Raw genomic sequence first — 16,075 nt, forward strand, 5'->3', positions numbered from 1 at the left:
GATGGGTTGTGTGGGGTTCATGTGTGTGCGCTCTCTCTCTCTCTCGCCCCATCAACCCATTGTAACAATACCATGCATGCCTGCCTGCCTCTCTGTTGTTGTTCTGTTTGTAATCAAATGTATTTTTGCTGAGTTGTTATTTATTTATTGTTCTTGTCTTCTTGTTTCTTTGTTGCAGTTGCTTCCTGTTTTATGTTGTTGCCTCGGAGAATGCAAAACAACAGCAGCAACAACAACATCAACAGCATACAGTGACCCTTGAATATATGAAGACAAATGACGCCACATTGGCATCAGATTACTCCCCCAATGCTGCTGCTCGCGTAACAACAACAACAACGAATAATAATGCAGAGAGCGTCGATGGCAGAGAGGAGAACACGAAATCAGCTGAATCCCCTCTATCAAAGAATAACAAACCGCCATTAAATGGCGCTGGAAATCGTCGTGCAAAAGTCATAAATATTTTACCAAATTATAAAAAAGTGAAAAAGTTAATTGGCCTAAAATCAACGCCTCCCAGTCATGCACCTGCAGGAGATACGGCGCCCAGCAATCAAGTGCCGGGACAAAATGAACAAAATCTATTTAATTTGCCGGTTGTGCAGGAGGTGGTAAATACCGGCCAAGTGGATGCAAACAGTGATCATAGCAGCAATAATGGAAATAGTAATGATAGGTCTCCACCGTCGGAGACTAGTAATTTAGAATCTAGTGAAAATAATCTTAATAATGACAATGTCATTGTGTCAAATACCGGTAAACATGGTAATTTGGGGGCGGTCGACGACCACGACGACGCATTGGCGGAAGAACAAGGGCAGCAGCCGCATATGCCAAATATTGTGGCTGACAACCAGAACGACGATAATGAACACACAAAGCGTGTTGACAATTCTGATTTTAATGATAACAATGCCGCCGCGGATGCCTCAGCTGATAAAACAGAAAGGTAAGCCGGAGAACAACGAACACGTTGCTGTTTTTCATTTCTATTTTTATATGATGAAATTATTTTTATAAACATGATGAAGCTGATTTTTTAAATTGCAACAACAATAGGACGACAGATTTTTTTAAAGAATTATTACGGAAAGATTTTCGAAATATGATCCAATAGGACGGTATACAAATGCGGAATGGAAGAAAATGTTTATACTCACAGCCTTATGGCTAATGAAGGTATATACAGGTTCCTATGATTAAAATGTGCCTCAAGAAAATATCGATTTTAGAACCTAAGTTTCTTAGGAATAAATCCATTTCAAATAATTTAGAGTTTTTACGCAAGAGGCGACAGACGTTGGCCCAGTTAGACTCTTGAAGGGAGTATCCGATTTGATTTATAGTAGTAGTAGTAGTAGTACTTCTTTATTGATTAAATATGTTTACAATTCATTTCACAAAATATATTTACCGTAAATTATAAAGAAGTTGTATATGTTTGTGACAATGTTAAATAAAACGTCTGTCACTCAATATAAAAATATAATTTAATTGAATTCATTTAATAAAAAGAGGCGATATTTATAGCTTTTTTCCAAGTAATTTGTTAAGTTATCCCAGTCGGCATCATCTTCACCATCCAATATTTTAATTATTTCCGTTTCATCCAATATTGGTTTTTGGAAAGATATTATTCTGAATTCTCGAAGAACGGGGCAAGTTCCTAAGAAATGTTGCAGTGTTTCAATCGCATGTAAATTACATAGTTTACATACTTTTGATGTCGATTCTGAATGAAATGTGTTATATGCGAGAGGGATCATTCCGCTGCGAGCTTTGAATATCCAACGTATTTGTTCGTGTGTGTATTTTTCGTTTAAGTAGTGTTGGGCTCTGTCCGGGTTCAAATGTTTATATATTCGGAGACTTTGACTGCTTTGCTTTCTATATAACCTTTCCTCCTTCAATCGTGTTTTTATGTTGCTCATTAAACTTGTACAGAAAATATTCCAATTATCTGGGGACGACATCATATGTGACCATGGTATGTTAAACTGTTGAGCCAATTCATTCAATTCTTTTGCCCAAAACGTATTTTTTCGAAGTATAAGCTCTGATAGCTGCTTCGGAAGTCTTTTGTTTGAATACTGGAACATAGCTTTGCTTAAATAGTTTAGGTGAAGTCCTAAAGTGTAAAATTGAGTGTCTTCCACACCAGTTTCCAGCATCAGCACATAGTTTGGTGTAAAACTTGGTACATGCAAAATTCTCTTTAAGTAGTATTTCATCAATTTGTTTATCTCTTCGAAATAAGAGAACCCCCAAACTTGTGCAGCATAAGTTTGTATGGATCTACAGACAGCTAGAAAAAGTTTCCATTTCGCATTCATTACTACATCCGTTCTTCCTATGAATTGGTTCCAAGTAGCATTTATTGCGTTTTTTGCTTCATTACATCTGCTCTGCACATGCTTATGAAATTTCATCTTAGGGGTGAATGTAACCCCCAAATACTTGAATTCGTTTGTGACCTTTATCTCGATGCCTTTATAAGTCCACTTTTCATTCTTACTTGGTCTTCCTCCATTTCTAAAAACCATAATTTCGGATTTGGATAAGTTTACCTCTAAGCTCCAAAGTTTACAATACATTTCCAAATTATCTATCATAGTCTGTAACACATTTATATCGTCTGATAGAAGAACAATATCATCTGCATATAGGAGAATTCGTATGTTAATATTTTCAACAAACAATCCGCCTTCAATGTACTCATGTAGGTCGTTTATATAAAGGCTAAATAATAATGGGGATAGCAGACATCCTTGTTTAACTCCCTTAGTTGTTGCAAAGTATTCTGAGAGCTCTTTTCCATTCCAAACTGCAGATTGGGTATTGCTGTATATGGTTTCAATCAATTTGACCATTTTATTCGATATTCCTATTTGAAAAAGCTTGTAGATAAGAGCCTGTCTTGATATATTATCAAAGGCAGCTTTGAAATCGACGAAAAAGGAGTAAACCTTTTTCTTTTCATTAAATTTAAGGTTTACGATTGATGCTAGGTTGTAGATATTGTCAGCTGTCGAGTAATTTTTCCGAAAACCAGCTTGAAATTCAGTTAAAACATCATGATTTTCCACCCAATTGTACAGTCTTTCATTTATTAGGCCCATGAATATCTTGGCTGCACAATTCATAAAAGAAATGCCTCTATAATTTGATGGTTGGTTAAGGTCTCCTTTTTTGTGTATAGGAAATATGATTGTTTTGGAAATCAAGGAATCAATCCGTCCGTTTGTTAATATATTGTTATATACATTCAAAAGTTGGGTGTGAAATTCATATGTACCATTTTTAAAAAATTCATACGGTATTCTGTCCTCTCCAGGTGCTTTGTTGTTTTTAAGTTTTGACAGTATTTTCTGTAATTCTTGCATAGTACAACTTCCATCCAACTCCACATCCTCTTTTAAAGAAGGTGCATAATAAATAAGAGTGCATTCTCCACTTGTGTTCAGTAGACCTTCATAATAGCATTTAAATTCCTCTGACGTAACATTTGAGCCTATAAGGTTATTTTGATTACGTAATTCTCGGACCAATTTCCACCATTCCTTAGGTCTTCGTACACAATTAAGCTTGTTTGCGATTGTTTTATAATATTCAGATTTGCTGTTGTTACAGACTAATTTATAGTTTTTTTGTGCAATTATATAAAGTTCCTTGTCTTCTATATTATTCGTTTTCCTGTAGTTTTTTAATAGTTTGAAACTTTTTATTCTTGCTTTATTGCAATTGGTGTTATACCACTTTTGCTTTGAGCTAAATTGGTTTTTCCTCGTAGCTGGCTGTGAAGAGCATTTAATTATAATTTCACAAATGTCTGAAAGACTGAGCAAAAGTTCACTGGTGATATTACGTATATTTTCATTGATTTTTCTCTGGTATTCGTGCTTATGCTCCTCTTTCCACATTAATTTTGGTAGGAGTGACATGTATCTACTAGTTTCAGATTCGACATTAAACTTCATTCTTACTATTATGGGGAAATGATCTGACCATACCTTGTCTTCTACTTTAAATTCTTCTACTCTCTGTAGAATTTCTTTACACGCAGCGCAAATATCATTTACTGACTGGCCTAATGATGTCAGATATGTGAAATTTCCCTCCAGATCTCCTTTGGTAACACCATTCAAAATGAACATATTAATATCATCGCACATTTGTATAAACTTAATTCCCTTTTGATTAATAATTTTGTCTCTTGATTTTCTGGTTTCATATCCTGAGTAAAACTTTTCTTTGTATATTGTACAAATATGTTGATTTAATTCCCCGATTCTCACATTAAAGTCGCCTATAATTATAGGATTTTGGATATCTTCTGCAAGGAGGAACTCTTTTAGTTTCATAAAATCGTTGTCCCATGTAGCAGGCCTTAGATATTGGGGTATTAAGCAGCATACCGTTTCTTTACTGCTCATTTTAATATATAAATTTTCCTCTGAATATATAACACTGCATGAAATACCACGATTTTTTAAAGCTCTGCTTATTCCGATTATCCGACCTCCAATTGCTCTACCAAATCTGTGTATGCGAACAGCTGGATCAAAAAATAAATCAAATCCAATAAAATAACTTCTAGCCCTTTCCGATTTTTCAAATTCCAAATGTGTTTCTAACAGTATAAATATTTCAAATTGTTGTATGTATTTAAAAAAGGTTGGATAAAGATATTTATTTTCGAAGCCATTTATATTGTAGTATAAAATGGAAATATTGGATGATTTTGTTTCTTGATTAATATCTATTAGTTTTTTGAATAAGTATTTTTATTTATTTCATCATAATTTAGGCAGATTGACTTTATTCCTTCTCCATATAATTCAATTAGTACTTCCTCGCCATCATTTTTTCCACAAACAAGTTTGTTCTCAAAACTCCATTTAAACCAACGATCGTTTATTTTCAATTTATCTTCTCTAACCATAACCTTGTGCTTCTTACTGAGAGATAAAATTTGTTTCTTTAAAGACATAAATGCCTTTTTGTGCTCTTGCTTGCAAGGCGGCATATCGCGTTCAATATATATATTAGAGCCAGATAATTTATTTGTGTTTCGAAGCACTTCTTGGACGGCTTGCTGATTTTCTAGCTGCACTATGACTGTCATTTTACCATTGCGTTCAAACACTTTGTGGACGTTTTTAATAGTTGTTGTTACGTTTAATGTTTCTTTAAAAATATGTTTGACCTCCACCGTTGCGTTATTAGCGCTAGATAATCCTTTAATAATAACTTTATTGGATTTTAGTTGGTTTTGCAGCCAGTTTATATCTTTTCTATATTTAATATTCTCCATCTGTACTTTATTTAACTCATCTTTTAACATCTGATTTTCTGACATAAGCATATTTATATCACCACTAATAGCATTTATTTCGATCTTAACTTCTTCAATGTCTGATTTTGTGGCGAGATTTTTAAGCTTTTCATCCAGATTTGAGTTTATTGTGTCTTTAATAAGATTTATTAAATTAATGGGATCCATATTTGAGTTTATCTCAATGTTTTCGGGTGACCTAATTTCGGTGTGTTTACGGTGTGATTTATATTAGGTGAATTGTATGTCCGATTTCATCCAAACTTTACACAACCTATTACCTTTACCAAGTCTAGATCAATTATGAAGATTTGATTCATTGATCCTCTTCTTCTGGGCCAAAATTTTCAACATTTATAAATACAATATCAGTGGAATGGAATGTCCGATTTGAACCATCCTTTGCACAACCTATTATCATTACCACGCCTAGACCCTGTCTGAATATGAGACCCATTGGTCCGCTTTTCTGGTACCTCCTCCACATTTTCAAAATTTATACATTGAATATTTGGCGAATAGAATGTCCGATTGGACCAAATTTTGCACAACCAATTATCTTTACCAAGGTGAGACCCATCTGCCCTCTCCTTCTGGTACCTCCCCCATCAGGCATTAGGCGTATATCCCAAATTTCGGTATTTTAGGGAGCTTGGGTACGTTTTTCAATCAAATTGAATATAATTTCGTATTTTGGTTAATATTTTGTAATTGTGTAGAAAATCTTTCTACTAAATATTATTAATATAGATTAACTTTTGAGGGTAACCGCCATGTATCGGTAACTTCCAAATGTCCATATGTCTCCCAAATTGCCTGCAATTTTGTTTTTTTGATTCTCCTACTAAATCTTATCAATTTTGGTTCAATTCTTAAAGGTGGCTCCCACACAACGGTACCTCCAACATTTTGGTATTTTTAGGAGCTTCAGTGCGTTTATCAATCAAATTAGCTGTAATTGTATATTATTTATTCTCATGGTGTAACAAATGTTCCTATTAAATCTTATCAATTTTGGATCAATTCTTAGGGTGGCCATTATACCTCCCAAATTGCGGTATTTTAGGGAGCATGGGGATATTTTCAAACGAATAGCCTATATTTTAGTATTTCAATGGGAAGGAATGTCATTCCTAGCAGAAATGATCAATATTAACCCAAGTTCCGGGATGGTCCCCCATATATCGGTACCAAAAATGTTCGGCATTTTGAGAATATTGGACACGTTTCTCAACTGAATGGCAACATATTTGACATTTATGGCTTCCAAATATTTCTACCAAAATATTGGTCGACTTTTTATGGCAAACCCCATATAACAGTACTTCTCGAATTTCAGTATTTTAGAGAGTTTGAATATGTTTTTCAACTGAATTGACTGCAAAAATTTATTTTTAGTCCTCATGGTGTGTCAAATGTAAAAAACTCCATGAAAATTTTTTCTTTTATAATCCACGCCCATTGGTGGTAATTGAAAAAATATTGTTTAAGAATCCACGCCCGTTTGGGGTCCGTGGTCCTTTCCGATTTTAACTGCTGATCTTGTGCCTCTTAAAGTTATCCTGCATATATATGGCTTTAAACGCCTCTGAACGGATAGGACTGTCAAATGCGGCTTTATAGTCGACGAATAGGTGGTATGTGTCGATGTGTTTTTCGTGGGTCTTTTCCAGGAGTGAAAATCTGGTCATTGATGGATTTGCCAGTTTTGAAGCCGCATTGTAGCCGCAGAAATCCAGGTTGCCTTGTGTATATCGAGATGCTTGAATATGGTGATGCTAACTACCATGTTTTTTGCTGCCGCGAAGTCAATCAACCTCATGCCGTTGTAAGATGTTTCTTTATGTTGGTCGTCCTTGAAAAAATATTCTTTAAAAAACCACGTCTATTTGTGGTCCTTAAAGTTGTTATTAAAAAATCCACGCCTATTGATGTAGTTTGGCATTTTTGTTATCAAATCCTTAAACTCACACATTCCATCTCTTCCGTACTTGTTGTTTGTCCTGCCCACCACATTTATTTGTCATTCATAACTCTTTTTCCACCCAAAAAAAGATCTCCAACAAATGATTTCATTTGCAATTTATCCATCTGATGGAACTGATCTTTTGACATAACTATCCCGAGTTTTCATTTTCACTTTCTTCTACAAATAAAAAATGTTTGTATTCCAAACATTATTACAGTTCATATCGATATCTTGCCAAAAAAATATAGTTTTGAATATCCATTAATATTTAATAAAGCAAAAAAATGAAAATGAAAATAAATGAAGACAACAAACCCCATAAGAAGGAAATCCCCACATAGCCTAGCATTTGTCGTGTATTTCCTTAATATTCCAAACAAAAAATGCCTGCAACTACAACAATAAAATAAATGAAATGGTTACGGTTATGGTAAATACAAGAGTCGACCGGCCGGCCTACCCCACCCCACCTACCTAGTCGTGAAATACGTATAAAATGTCTTTGGATCATGACATTTCCCATGACAATGAGATCAAAAGTTTGCCACCTCAAAAACCAAACAAACAAATGATGATAATAATTGAAAGTAAAGCCAGGTGGGTGGGGGTGGAGAGCGGGAGCAGCAGATGGAGGAAGACGACCAAGCAAATTTGGAAAAACTCATTACAAGTCTTTATGATTGGCTTAAGGGTTTTTGAATTGAAAACCATTGCAATTGCATTGCATTGCAAAAAATTCAATAAATTATTTAAATTTATGCACACAAAAGTCGCAAAAGGAGGGGGTAGGTGGGAAACATATGAAGAAAATGTGTGACTGCTCCCCATACTGTCGGTGTCGATCTTCGTGTTGTTGGTGTTGCGTTTTTTAGTGTTGTTACCTGTCTCACTTGGAGTGGAGTCGTCGAATGTTATGGTGTTGGAGTTGATGTTTTATGTTGCAGTTATTATCGCTTGTTTTGCATTTGTTTAATAACCCCCAGGAAAGAAATAAAATCGAAAATCAACAACAATAAAAATATCCCAACGAAATAATATTTTTTGGGCACATCGTCTCTATGTGTGTGGTGTGGTGTTGGCGGTCGGGTCGGATTGGCCAAAAAAGGCAACCAACAAGTTACTACCTTAACTAGTGACTCGGGTTGATGATATTAAGGAGGATTAACACTCGAGGAAAAATTTTGAAAAAAAAATTCCCAAAGCAAACAAAACTGATAATTTTTTATATAGCAATATTCACACCTGAATCTGAATGCGAGAATTTTTTAACTCCCTCGGACCAATACAAGGCGTGGATTTTTAAAAATATTTTTTAAGGACTCACACAAGACGTGGATTTTTAAACAGTATTTTAAGGATTCCACACAAGGCGTACAGGTTTTAAAAAATATTTTTCCAGAGATCCATAAGAGACGTGGATAGGTCCTTAAAAAATATTTCTACATTAACTAGTGACTCGGGTTGATGATATTAAGGAGGATTAACACTCGAGGAAAAATTTTGAAAAAAAAATTCCCAAAGCAAACAAAACTGATAATTTTTTATATAGCAATATTCACACCTGAATCTGAATGCGAGAATTTTTTAACTCCCTCGGACCAATACAAGGCGTGGATTTTTAAAAATATTTTTTAAGGACCCACACAAGGCGTGGGTTTTTAAACAGTATTTTCAGGATTCCACACAAGGCGTGGGTTTTTAAACAGTATTTTCAGGATTCCACACAAGGTGTACAGGTTTTAAAAAATATTTTTCCAGAGATCCATAAGAGACGTGGATTGGTCCTTAAAAAATATTTTTCCAGAGATCCATAAGAGACGTGGATTGGTCCTTAAAAAAATATTCCTTAAAAATTCACGCCTTGTATTGGTCCGAGGGAGTTTGTTAGTTTCCTACTAATCTATTACAACCAGTGTATGCTGTAGGTAATGAAATAGTTTGACCAGGGCTTCTGTCCCCGCGGACAGGGCCCTGTCATCATCCCGCGATCGTGATCAACAATCTCCTACAGATGTGTGTATCTTGGTATCTGTAGTCGAAGGTGTAGCTACAAGCACCCAGCCTTCGGGCAACACCAACTCGAAGTTGAGGAACCACAGGAGAAGAGCAATCTCGACCCAGCCTTCAGAGACAGAAGGGAACTCAACTTCGAACTCTGAGTCTGATCATGATAATCAAACAAACATAACCGTCTTGGAGAGCCGGAAGAGCGAAGAGGCTGAAAAGATGGTAGAGGAGGTGAGTAAGGATATCGCCAAACTCACAACCAGGAAGAAGCAGTTGTCTGGTGCACAAAGCCGGAAGTTGGCCAGCATGAACAGATGAACAAAAAGGGCGAGATGTAGACAGAGGCTCAAAAGCCTGACCTTCCCTCCACTTCTGGGGAAGCGGCCAAGAGGATAAAGTCTCCGGATGAGCAGGCGACTGTCAAATCTGCCAAGAAGAAAAGAAGCTTCCCGTCGACTGATAGAAAGAGAAAGCTAAGTCAAACCAACGTCAAAGGACACTGCCACCAGAATCCACTGACGAGGGCAGACGAAGCTGGCTCTGATATCAGAAAGGCGAGTGCGGGTCGGAATGTTTCGCAAAGACCGGGAATCCCAAAAGGACCAACCGGTATTTGCAAAAAAGGAAGATGACAGCAACAGATGGTAACGAGCCGCCGTCTTATGCCAGGAAACTCTATTGAGCTCTGATATGTAGTGATCGACGGGACTAGTGCGTCCGGTAAACTAAAGAAGGAAGCCCATTACATTATAATCGGGAAGGCAAGGTTTGGAGACGATGAAGCCAAAGAGGAGGGATTCAGGGAGAAGATCACGAACTCCCAAGAAAACCGGTTACTGGAGGACAATTGATAGAAGTCATCTAGATTAACCTCCATCGGAGCGAGACGGCAACCCTGGCCCTGATGGAAAAATAATAAAAGGTAAAATACACATCGGACTGATCTAGGAACTTTGGACAATTAAAAACAGGGTCTCTGGATTAAGCCATATAAATTACCAACTCTTTTATGCAAATACGGGTTCTCGTCCGTCTTTCTATTCTCCCCAGATTTGTCAACATCGGACGCCACTGTACTGAAACAAGGAGCGGTAAAATTTACCTGGCTTCAGTATATCTCCCGTCCGACTCGCCTATACCACCAACAACGGCGGAGCTGCAGCAACTCTGGGAAAGACAGTGAAACGCTGGAACATTTCCTGTGCCATTGCACAGCATTTACAAGCCTTCGGTAACAATTATAGGGAAATGACACTCTTCACGGACTAACCGATCTGAGCGGTGTGAAGCGGAGAAGACTGAAGGAGTTTTAATCTAAGCTTTCACTAATACCAACTTCCTCATTTGGCTTATGTGTATGTCCATCTTATGTTGGACATGTGGCGGTATCATCCACCCCTCTTTTCAACCTAACCTAACCATTGGTCCTTGAAAAAATCATTAAAAATCCACGCCTTGTATCGGTCCTTGAAGAAATATTTTTTTAAAAATCCACGCCTCTTGGTGATCCTTGAAAAAATAATATTTTTTTAAATATCCGAATATTAAAGATCTCAGATCGAATGCCGATTTTTCTCTGAGCATTTTCTCTTTGTTTTTTGTCTGCTTTAAATATTACCGTAGAGTGTTAAGATTTTATAAGATCAACCTACGCCACCTTTACTAAAGCGTGTGATTTTTATGCGGTATTTCTAAATATTTCTTTTATTCGCTTTTTTTAGATTAGTTTATTTTTACTTTCGAATTTTCCTAAGTTGGTGATGTTTTTCTCTTCATTTTCTTATTATTTTTTTGTATTCATACAATGTCAGTGTAAGGTGGCTGGTGCGCAGTGGTAACGACTCTGTGGCTTTATAATGGTCTGGTCTGTATGTCCGTCTGACACCAGGGCTGGCTGGCTGCATAGCTAAACGTTTGCTTATTTCCATTCATTCATTGTTAAAAAACGATTTTATTGTAACAGTCAATCCGCATGGCATGCCACCTCATGCGGCATCAACGCGAACACAGAGTTACAACTTCAGTTGGGGAGCTGTCGCCTTAGCACTATGGAAGGAAGGAGTCGGTGAGATTATAACTTAAAAGGAACCTAAAAATCACCGCACCACCAACGCACTTTTCCTTTTTTGTTCGTCGTTTTTTGTTTTCTTTTGGGCATGGAAAGCGGTCGATAGGGGGAAGAAAAGGATCTGCTGGCTGGATGGCTGTTGGAAAACATTTTTTATTGAGTGAAATTGTATTGGAAATAATTATGTTTCTGTTTTGACATGGCCTTTATCTTAGTTGGACGACGACTACGATGTACTCTGGCACTGACAGCCCAACATTGCTCTGGCGCTGTACCGCCGACATTATCTTTGACTCGACAATGATTTTTTGGTTGCTGGTCGGCTATTCGGTGTTGTTTTTCAATTGCTCCAACTCTTGAGGAGGGTTATGGACTGCCAATGCTAAGACCTCAGAAGAGAGACGACGGGGTTAGGGACACTCGGCCTGCCGGCCTCTTGGTCGTAGACAATTATGCCTTCTGGTAAATGTCACAACTTCGGCCAACGTATTTATTAAATAATTTATTGGCCAGTTAAATTATGTAAAGAAAACAATGCTTCAGTAGTGAAGCAAATGGACCGCCACCAACACCATAACCATGGTTAGTTAGCATTGACCGATCGACCGAGCACATGCCGCCTCAGACGCCTCCTTTTTTGTTTCGGGATCTATTAAAATGGAAATCAATTACAATGTCATGGAATGAAATGATGATTTCGAATTTTTATGAGTTACCCACAAAAGTGAAAGGTGTTACATTAATTGTCAATTTGCTGTTTAGCAACAGCAAAGTGTGGGAGTTTTTTGGTATTTGGTGTTTGAACATAAAAGTTTTAATATGGAATTGTCTTTACTGGGAATTGATGTCCTGCGGCTTAACATACAAGGAAATTGGAAATAATTTTTTCTTGGTTTTTTCATAGGTGTGCATTTTTCAAAGAATATTTTTCAGGGGCCACCAATAGGCGTGGATTTTTTAAAGAATATTTTTCAAGGACCACCAGAGGCGTGGGATTTTTTAAAGAATATTTTTTCAAGGACCACTAATAGGCGTGGATTTTTTAAAGAATATTTTTTCAAGGACCACCAGAGGCGTGGGATTTTTTAAAGAATATTTTTTCAAGGACCACCAATAGGCGTGGATTTTTTAAAGAATATTTTTTCAAGGACCACTAATAGGCGTGGATTTTTTAAAGAATATTTTTCAAGGACCACCAATAGGCGTGGATTTTTTAAAGAATATTTTTTCAAGGACCACAAATAGGCGTGGATTTTTTAAAGAAAATTTTTTCAAGGACCACAAATAGGCGTGGATTTTTTATAGAATATTTTTTCAAGGACCACCACAAGGCGTGGATTTTTTAAAGAATATTTTTTCAAGGACCACCACCATTACAAGGCGTGGATTTTTTATAGAATATTTTTTCAAGGACCACCTTTTCAGATCCACCAGAGGCGTGGATTTTTTAAAGAATATTTTTTCAAGGACCACAAATAGGCGTGGATTTTTTAAAGAATATTTTTTCAAGGACCACAAATAGGCGTGGATTTTTTTTATTTTTTCAAGACCACAAATAGGCGTGGATTTTTTAAAGAATATTTTTTCAAGGACCACAAATAGGCGTCAAGGACCACAAATAGGCGTGGATTTTTTAAAGAATATTTTTTCAAGGACCACAAATAGGCGTGGATTTTTTAAAGAATATTTTTTCAAGGACCACAAATAGGCGTGGATTTTTTAAAGAATATTTTTTCAAGGACCACAAATAGGCGTGGATTCCTAAAGAATAATTTTTCAAGGACCACAAATAGGACCACAAATAGGCGTGGATTTTTTAAAGAATATTTTTTCAAGGACCACAAATAGGCGTGGATTTTTTAAAGAATATTTTTTCAAGGACCACAAATAGGCGTGGATTTTTTAAAGAATATTTTTTCAAGGACCACAAATAGGCGTGGATTTTTTAAAGAATATTTTTTCAAGGACCACAAATAGGCGTGGATTTTTTAAAGAATATTTTTTCAAGGACCACAAATAGGCGTGGATTTGCAAAGAATTTTTTCAAGGACCACAAATAGGCGTGGATTTTTTAAAGAATATTTTTTCAAGGACCACAAATAGGCGTGGATTTTTTAAAGAATATTTTTTCAAGGACCACAAATAGGCGTGGATTTTTTAAAGAATATTTTTTCAAGGACCACAAATAGGCGTGGATTTTTTAAAGAATATTTTTTCAAGGACCACAAATAGGCGTGGATTTTTTAAAGAATATTTTTTCAAGGACCACAAATAGGCGTGGATTTTTTAAAGAATATTTTTTCAAGGACCACAAATAGGCGTGGATTTTTTAAAGAATATTTTTTCAAGGACCACAAATAGGCGTGGATTTTTTAAAGAATATTTTTTCAAGGACCACAAATAGGCGTGGATTTTTTAAAGAATATTTTTTCAAGGACCACAAATAGGCGTGGATTTTTTAAAGAATATTTTTTCAAGGACCACAAATAGGCGTGGATTTTTTAAAGAATATTTTTTCAAGGACCACAAATAGGCGTGGATTTTTTAAAGAATATTTTTTCAAGGACCACAAATAGGCGTGGATTTTTTAAAGAATATTTTTTCAAGGACCACAAATAGGCGTGGATTTTTTAAAGAATATTTTTTCAAGGACCACAAATAGGCGTGGATTTTTTAAAGAATATTTTTTCAAGGACCACAAATAGGCGTGGATTTTTTAAAGAATATTTTTTCAAGGACCACAAATAGGCGTGGATTTTTTAAAGAAGGCGTGGATTTTTTTTTTTCAAGGACCACAAATAGGCGTGGATTTTTTAAAGAATATTTTTTCAAGGACCACAAATAGGCGTGGATTTTTTAAAGAATATTTTTTCAAGGACCACAAATAGGCGTGGATTTTTTAAAGACAAATAGGCGTGGATATTTTTTCAAGGACCACAAATAGGCGTGGATTTTTTAAAGAATATTTTTTCAAGGACCACAAATAGGCGTGGATTTTTTAAAGAATATTTTTTCAAGGACCACAAATAGGCGTGGATTTTTTAAAGATTACTTTTTCAGGTCCACCAGAGGCGTGGATTTTTTAAAGATTACTTTTTCAGGTCCACCAGAGGCGTGGATTTTTTAAAGATTACTTTTTCAGAGGCGTGGATTTTTTAAAGATTACTTTTTCAGGTCCACCAGAGGCGTGGATTTTTTAAAGATTACTTTTTCAGATCCACCAGAGGCTTGGATTTTTTAAAGATTACTTTTTCAGATCCAGCAGAGGCGTGGATTTTTTAAAGATTACTTTTTCAGGTCCACCAGAGGCGTGGATTTTTTAAAGATTACTTTTTCAGGTCCACCAGAGGCGTGGATTTACTTTAAAGATTACTTTTTCAGATCCAGCAGAGGCGTGGATTTTTTAAAGATTACTTTTTCAGGTCCACCAGAGGCGTGGATTTTTTTTTAAAGATTACTTTTTCAGGTCCACCAGAGGCGTGGATTTTTTTTTAAGATTACTTTTTCAGGTCCACCAGAGGCGTGGATTTTTTAAAGATTACCTTTTCAGGTCCACATTTTTTTGTTTAGAAAATATTGAATATTTTGGATGACATCGTTTTGCTTTTACGAATATTGAACTCCCATATATCAAAAATCAACTTGAAATCAATTAGAATATAAGTAATAATTCGACATGAATACACTACCTACTTCCCTCCTCTGCTATCGTTGTATGTTCCGCTCCCAAAACCCCTAATTGATTGATCCATTTGTATACATGTATATGTGCGTATGTATGCACCTTTTTAAATCTACACATTTATGCTATTAGTCAATTTTGAAAGTAAATATTGAACACACACAACCTGACGACGTATGCAAAGCATTGACCTTGAACTTAAATTGGTTGTGCACTTGAGAACATTTTTTTTAGAATGCGGAACGACAGATATCAATTAACAACGAAATTTAGAAAAAAAAGTACACACAATCTCTCTCTGTATGACAAACATAAACAATTTCGTTGAGACGGGTTGAATGCAAACCAAAAATTTTAGTTCCGACAAAATAGATTTTTTTTTCGTTTCTACTCGATCTCGTTCCACATTTTAAAAATAAATAAAAATTTACTTTTTTTTGTAGTTTCAGTTCAAGTGCGTTGTGATAAGAACTAGAGGCTCTGTAACAAAATATATACATCGAATTGTGAGCTCTTTAGCGGATGTTGTTGTTGTTGGCGTTTGTCTATCGTATGTTGTTATTTGTTGTTTTGTTTCGAAAACATTTGGCCCACCGACAAATTTAATTTCAATTTATTTTACATAGAAAATTATTTTTAAAATATTGGCGCCGTTGTTGCAGCTATAGCATCGATATGCACGTGTTTCTTTTGTCATTAATCATACAGAATAAATATTTTCATTTCATGTGAATGGTAGTATTAAAAATAAATTAAAAATTAAAAATAACAAAAACTATTTTTAAATAATAAAAAAAATATCGTTTTGTTGGATATTAAACAAAATATTTGTTAAAAGTCTATTTGGAAATACATTTTTAATTCACAATTGAAAAATATTTTTTTAATGTACACCACGTTCGCCTTTTGGAGATCCTTGAAAATATTTTTTTTTTATTTTGTTCCTCTGAAATAAAAATCCTTTCCTTTTTTCTCAAACAGTTTTTTTATAATTTCCTTATTTGAAAAATC

At 35.5% G+C, this 16,075-nt stretch overlaps 1 protein-coding gene across 1 annotated transcript; it reads left to right on the top strand.

Annotated features, from left to right (window-relative positions):
* Positions 1-266: 266 nt before the first annotated feature.
* Positions 267-9,545, top strand: LOC133330897 (uncharacterized protein DDB_G0283357-like; the record flags this gene model as incomplete). The annotated part of the gene is made up of 2 exons (XM_061539298.1): positions 267-952; positions 9,275-9,545. Coding segments are annotated over exons 1-2 (957 nt in total), but the record flags the coding sequence as incomplete, so codon positions are not given.
* Positions 9,546-16,075: the final 6,530 nt, after the last annotated feature.

Source organism: Musca vetustissima, unplaced genomic scaffold (assembly GCF_032173495.1).
Source record: "Musca vetustissima isolate MV318-11 ecotype Yass unplaced genomic scaffold, APGP_CSIRO_Mvet_v1 utg3724, whole genome shotgun sequence".
NCBI lineage: Eukaryota > Metazoa > Arthropoda > Insecta > Diptera > Muscidae > Musca > Musca vetustissima.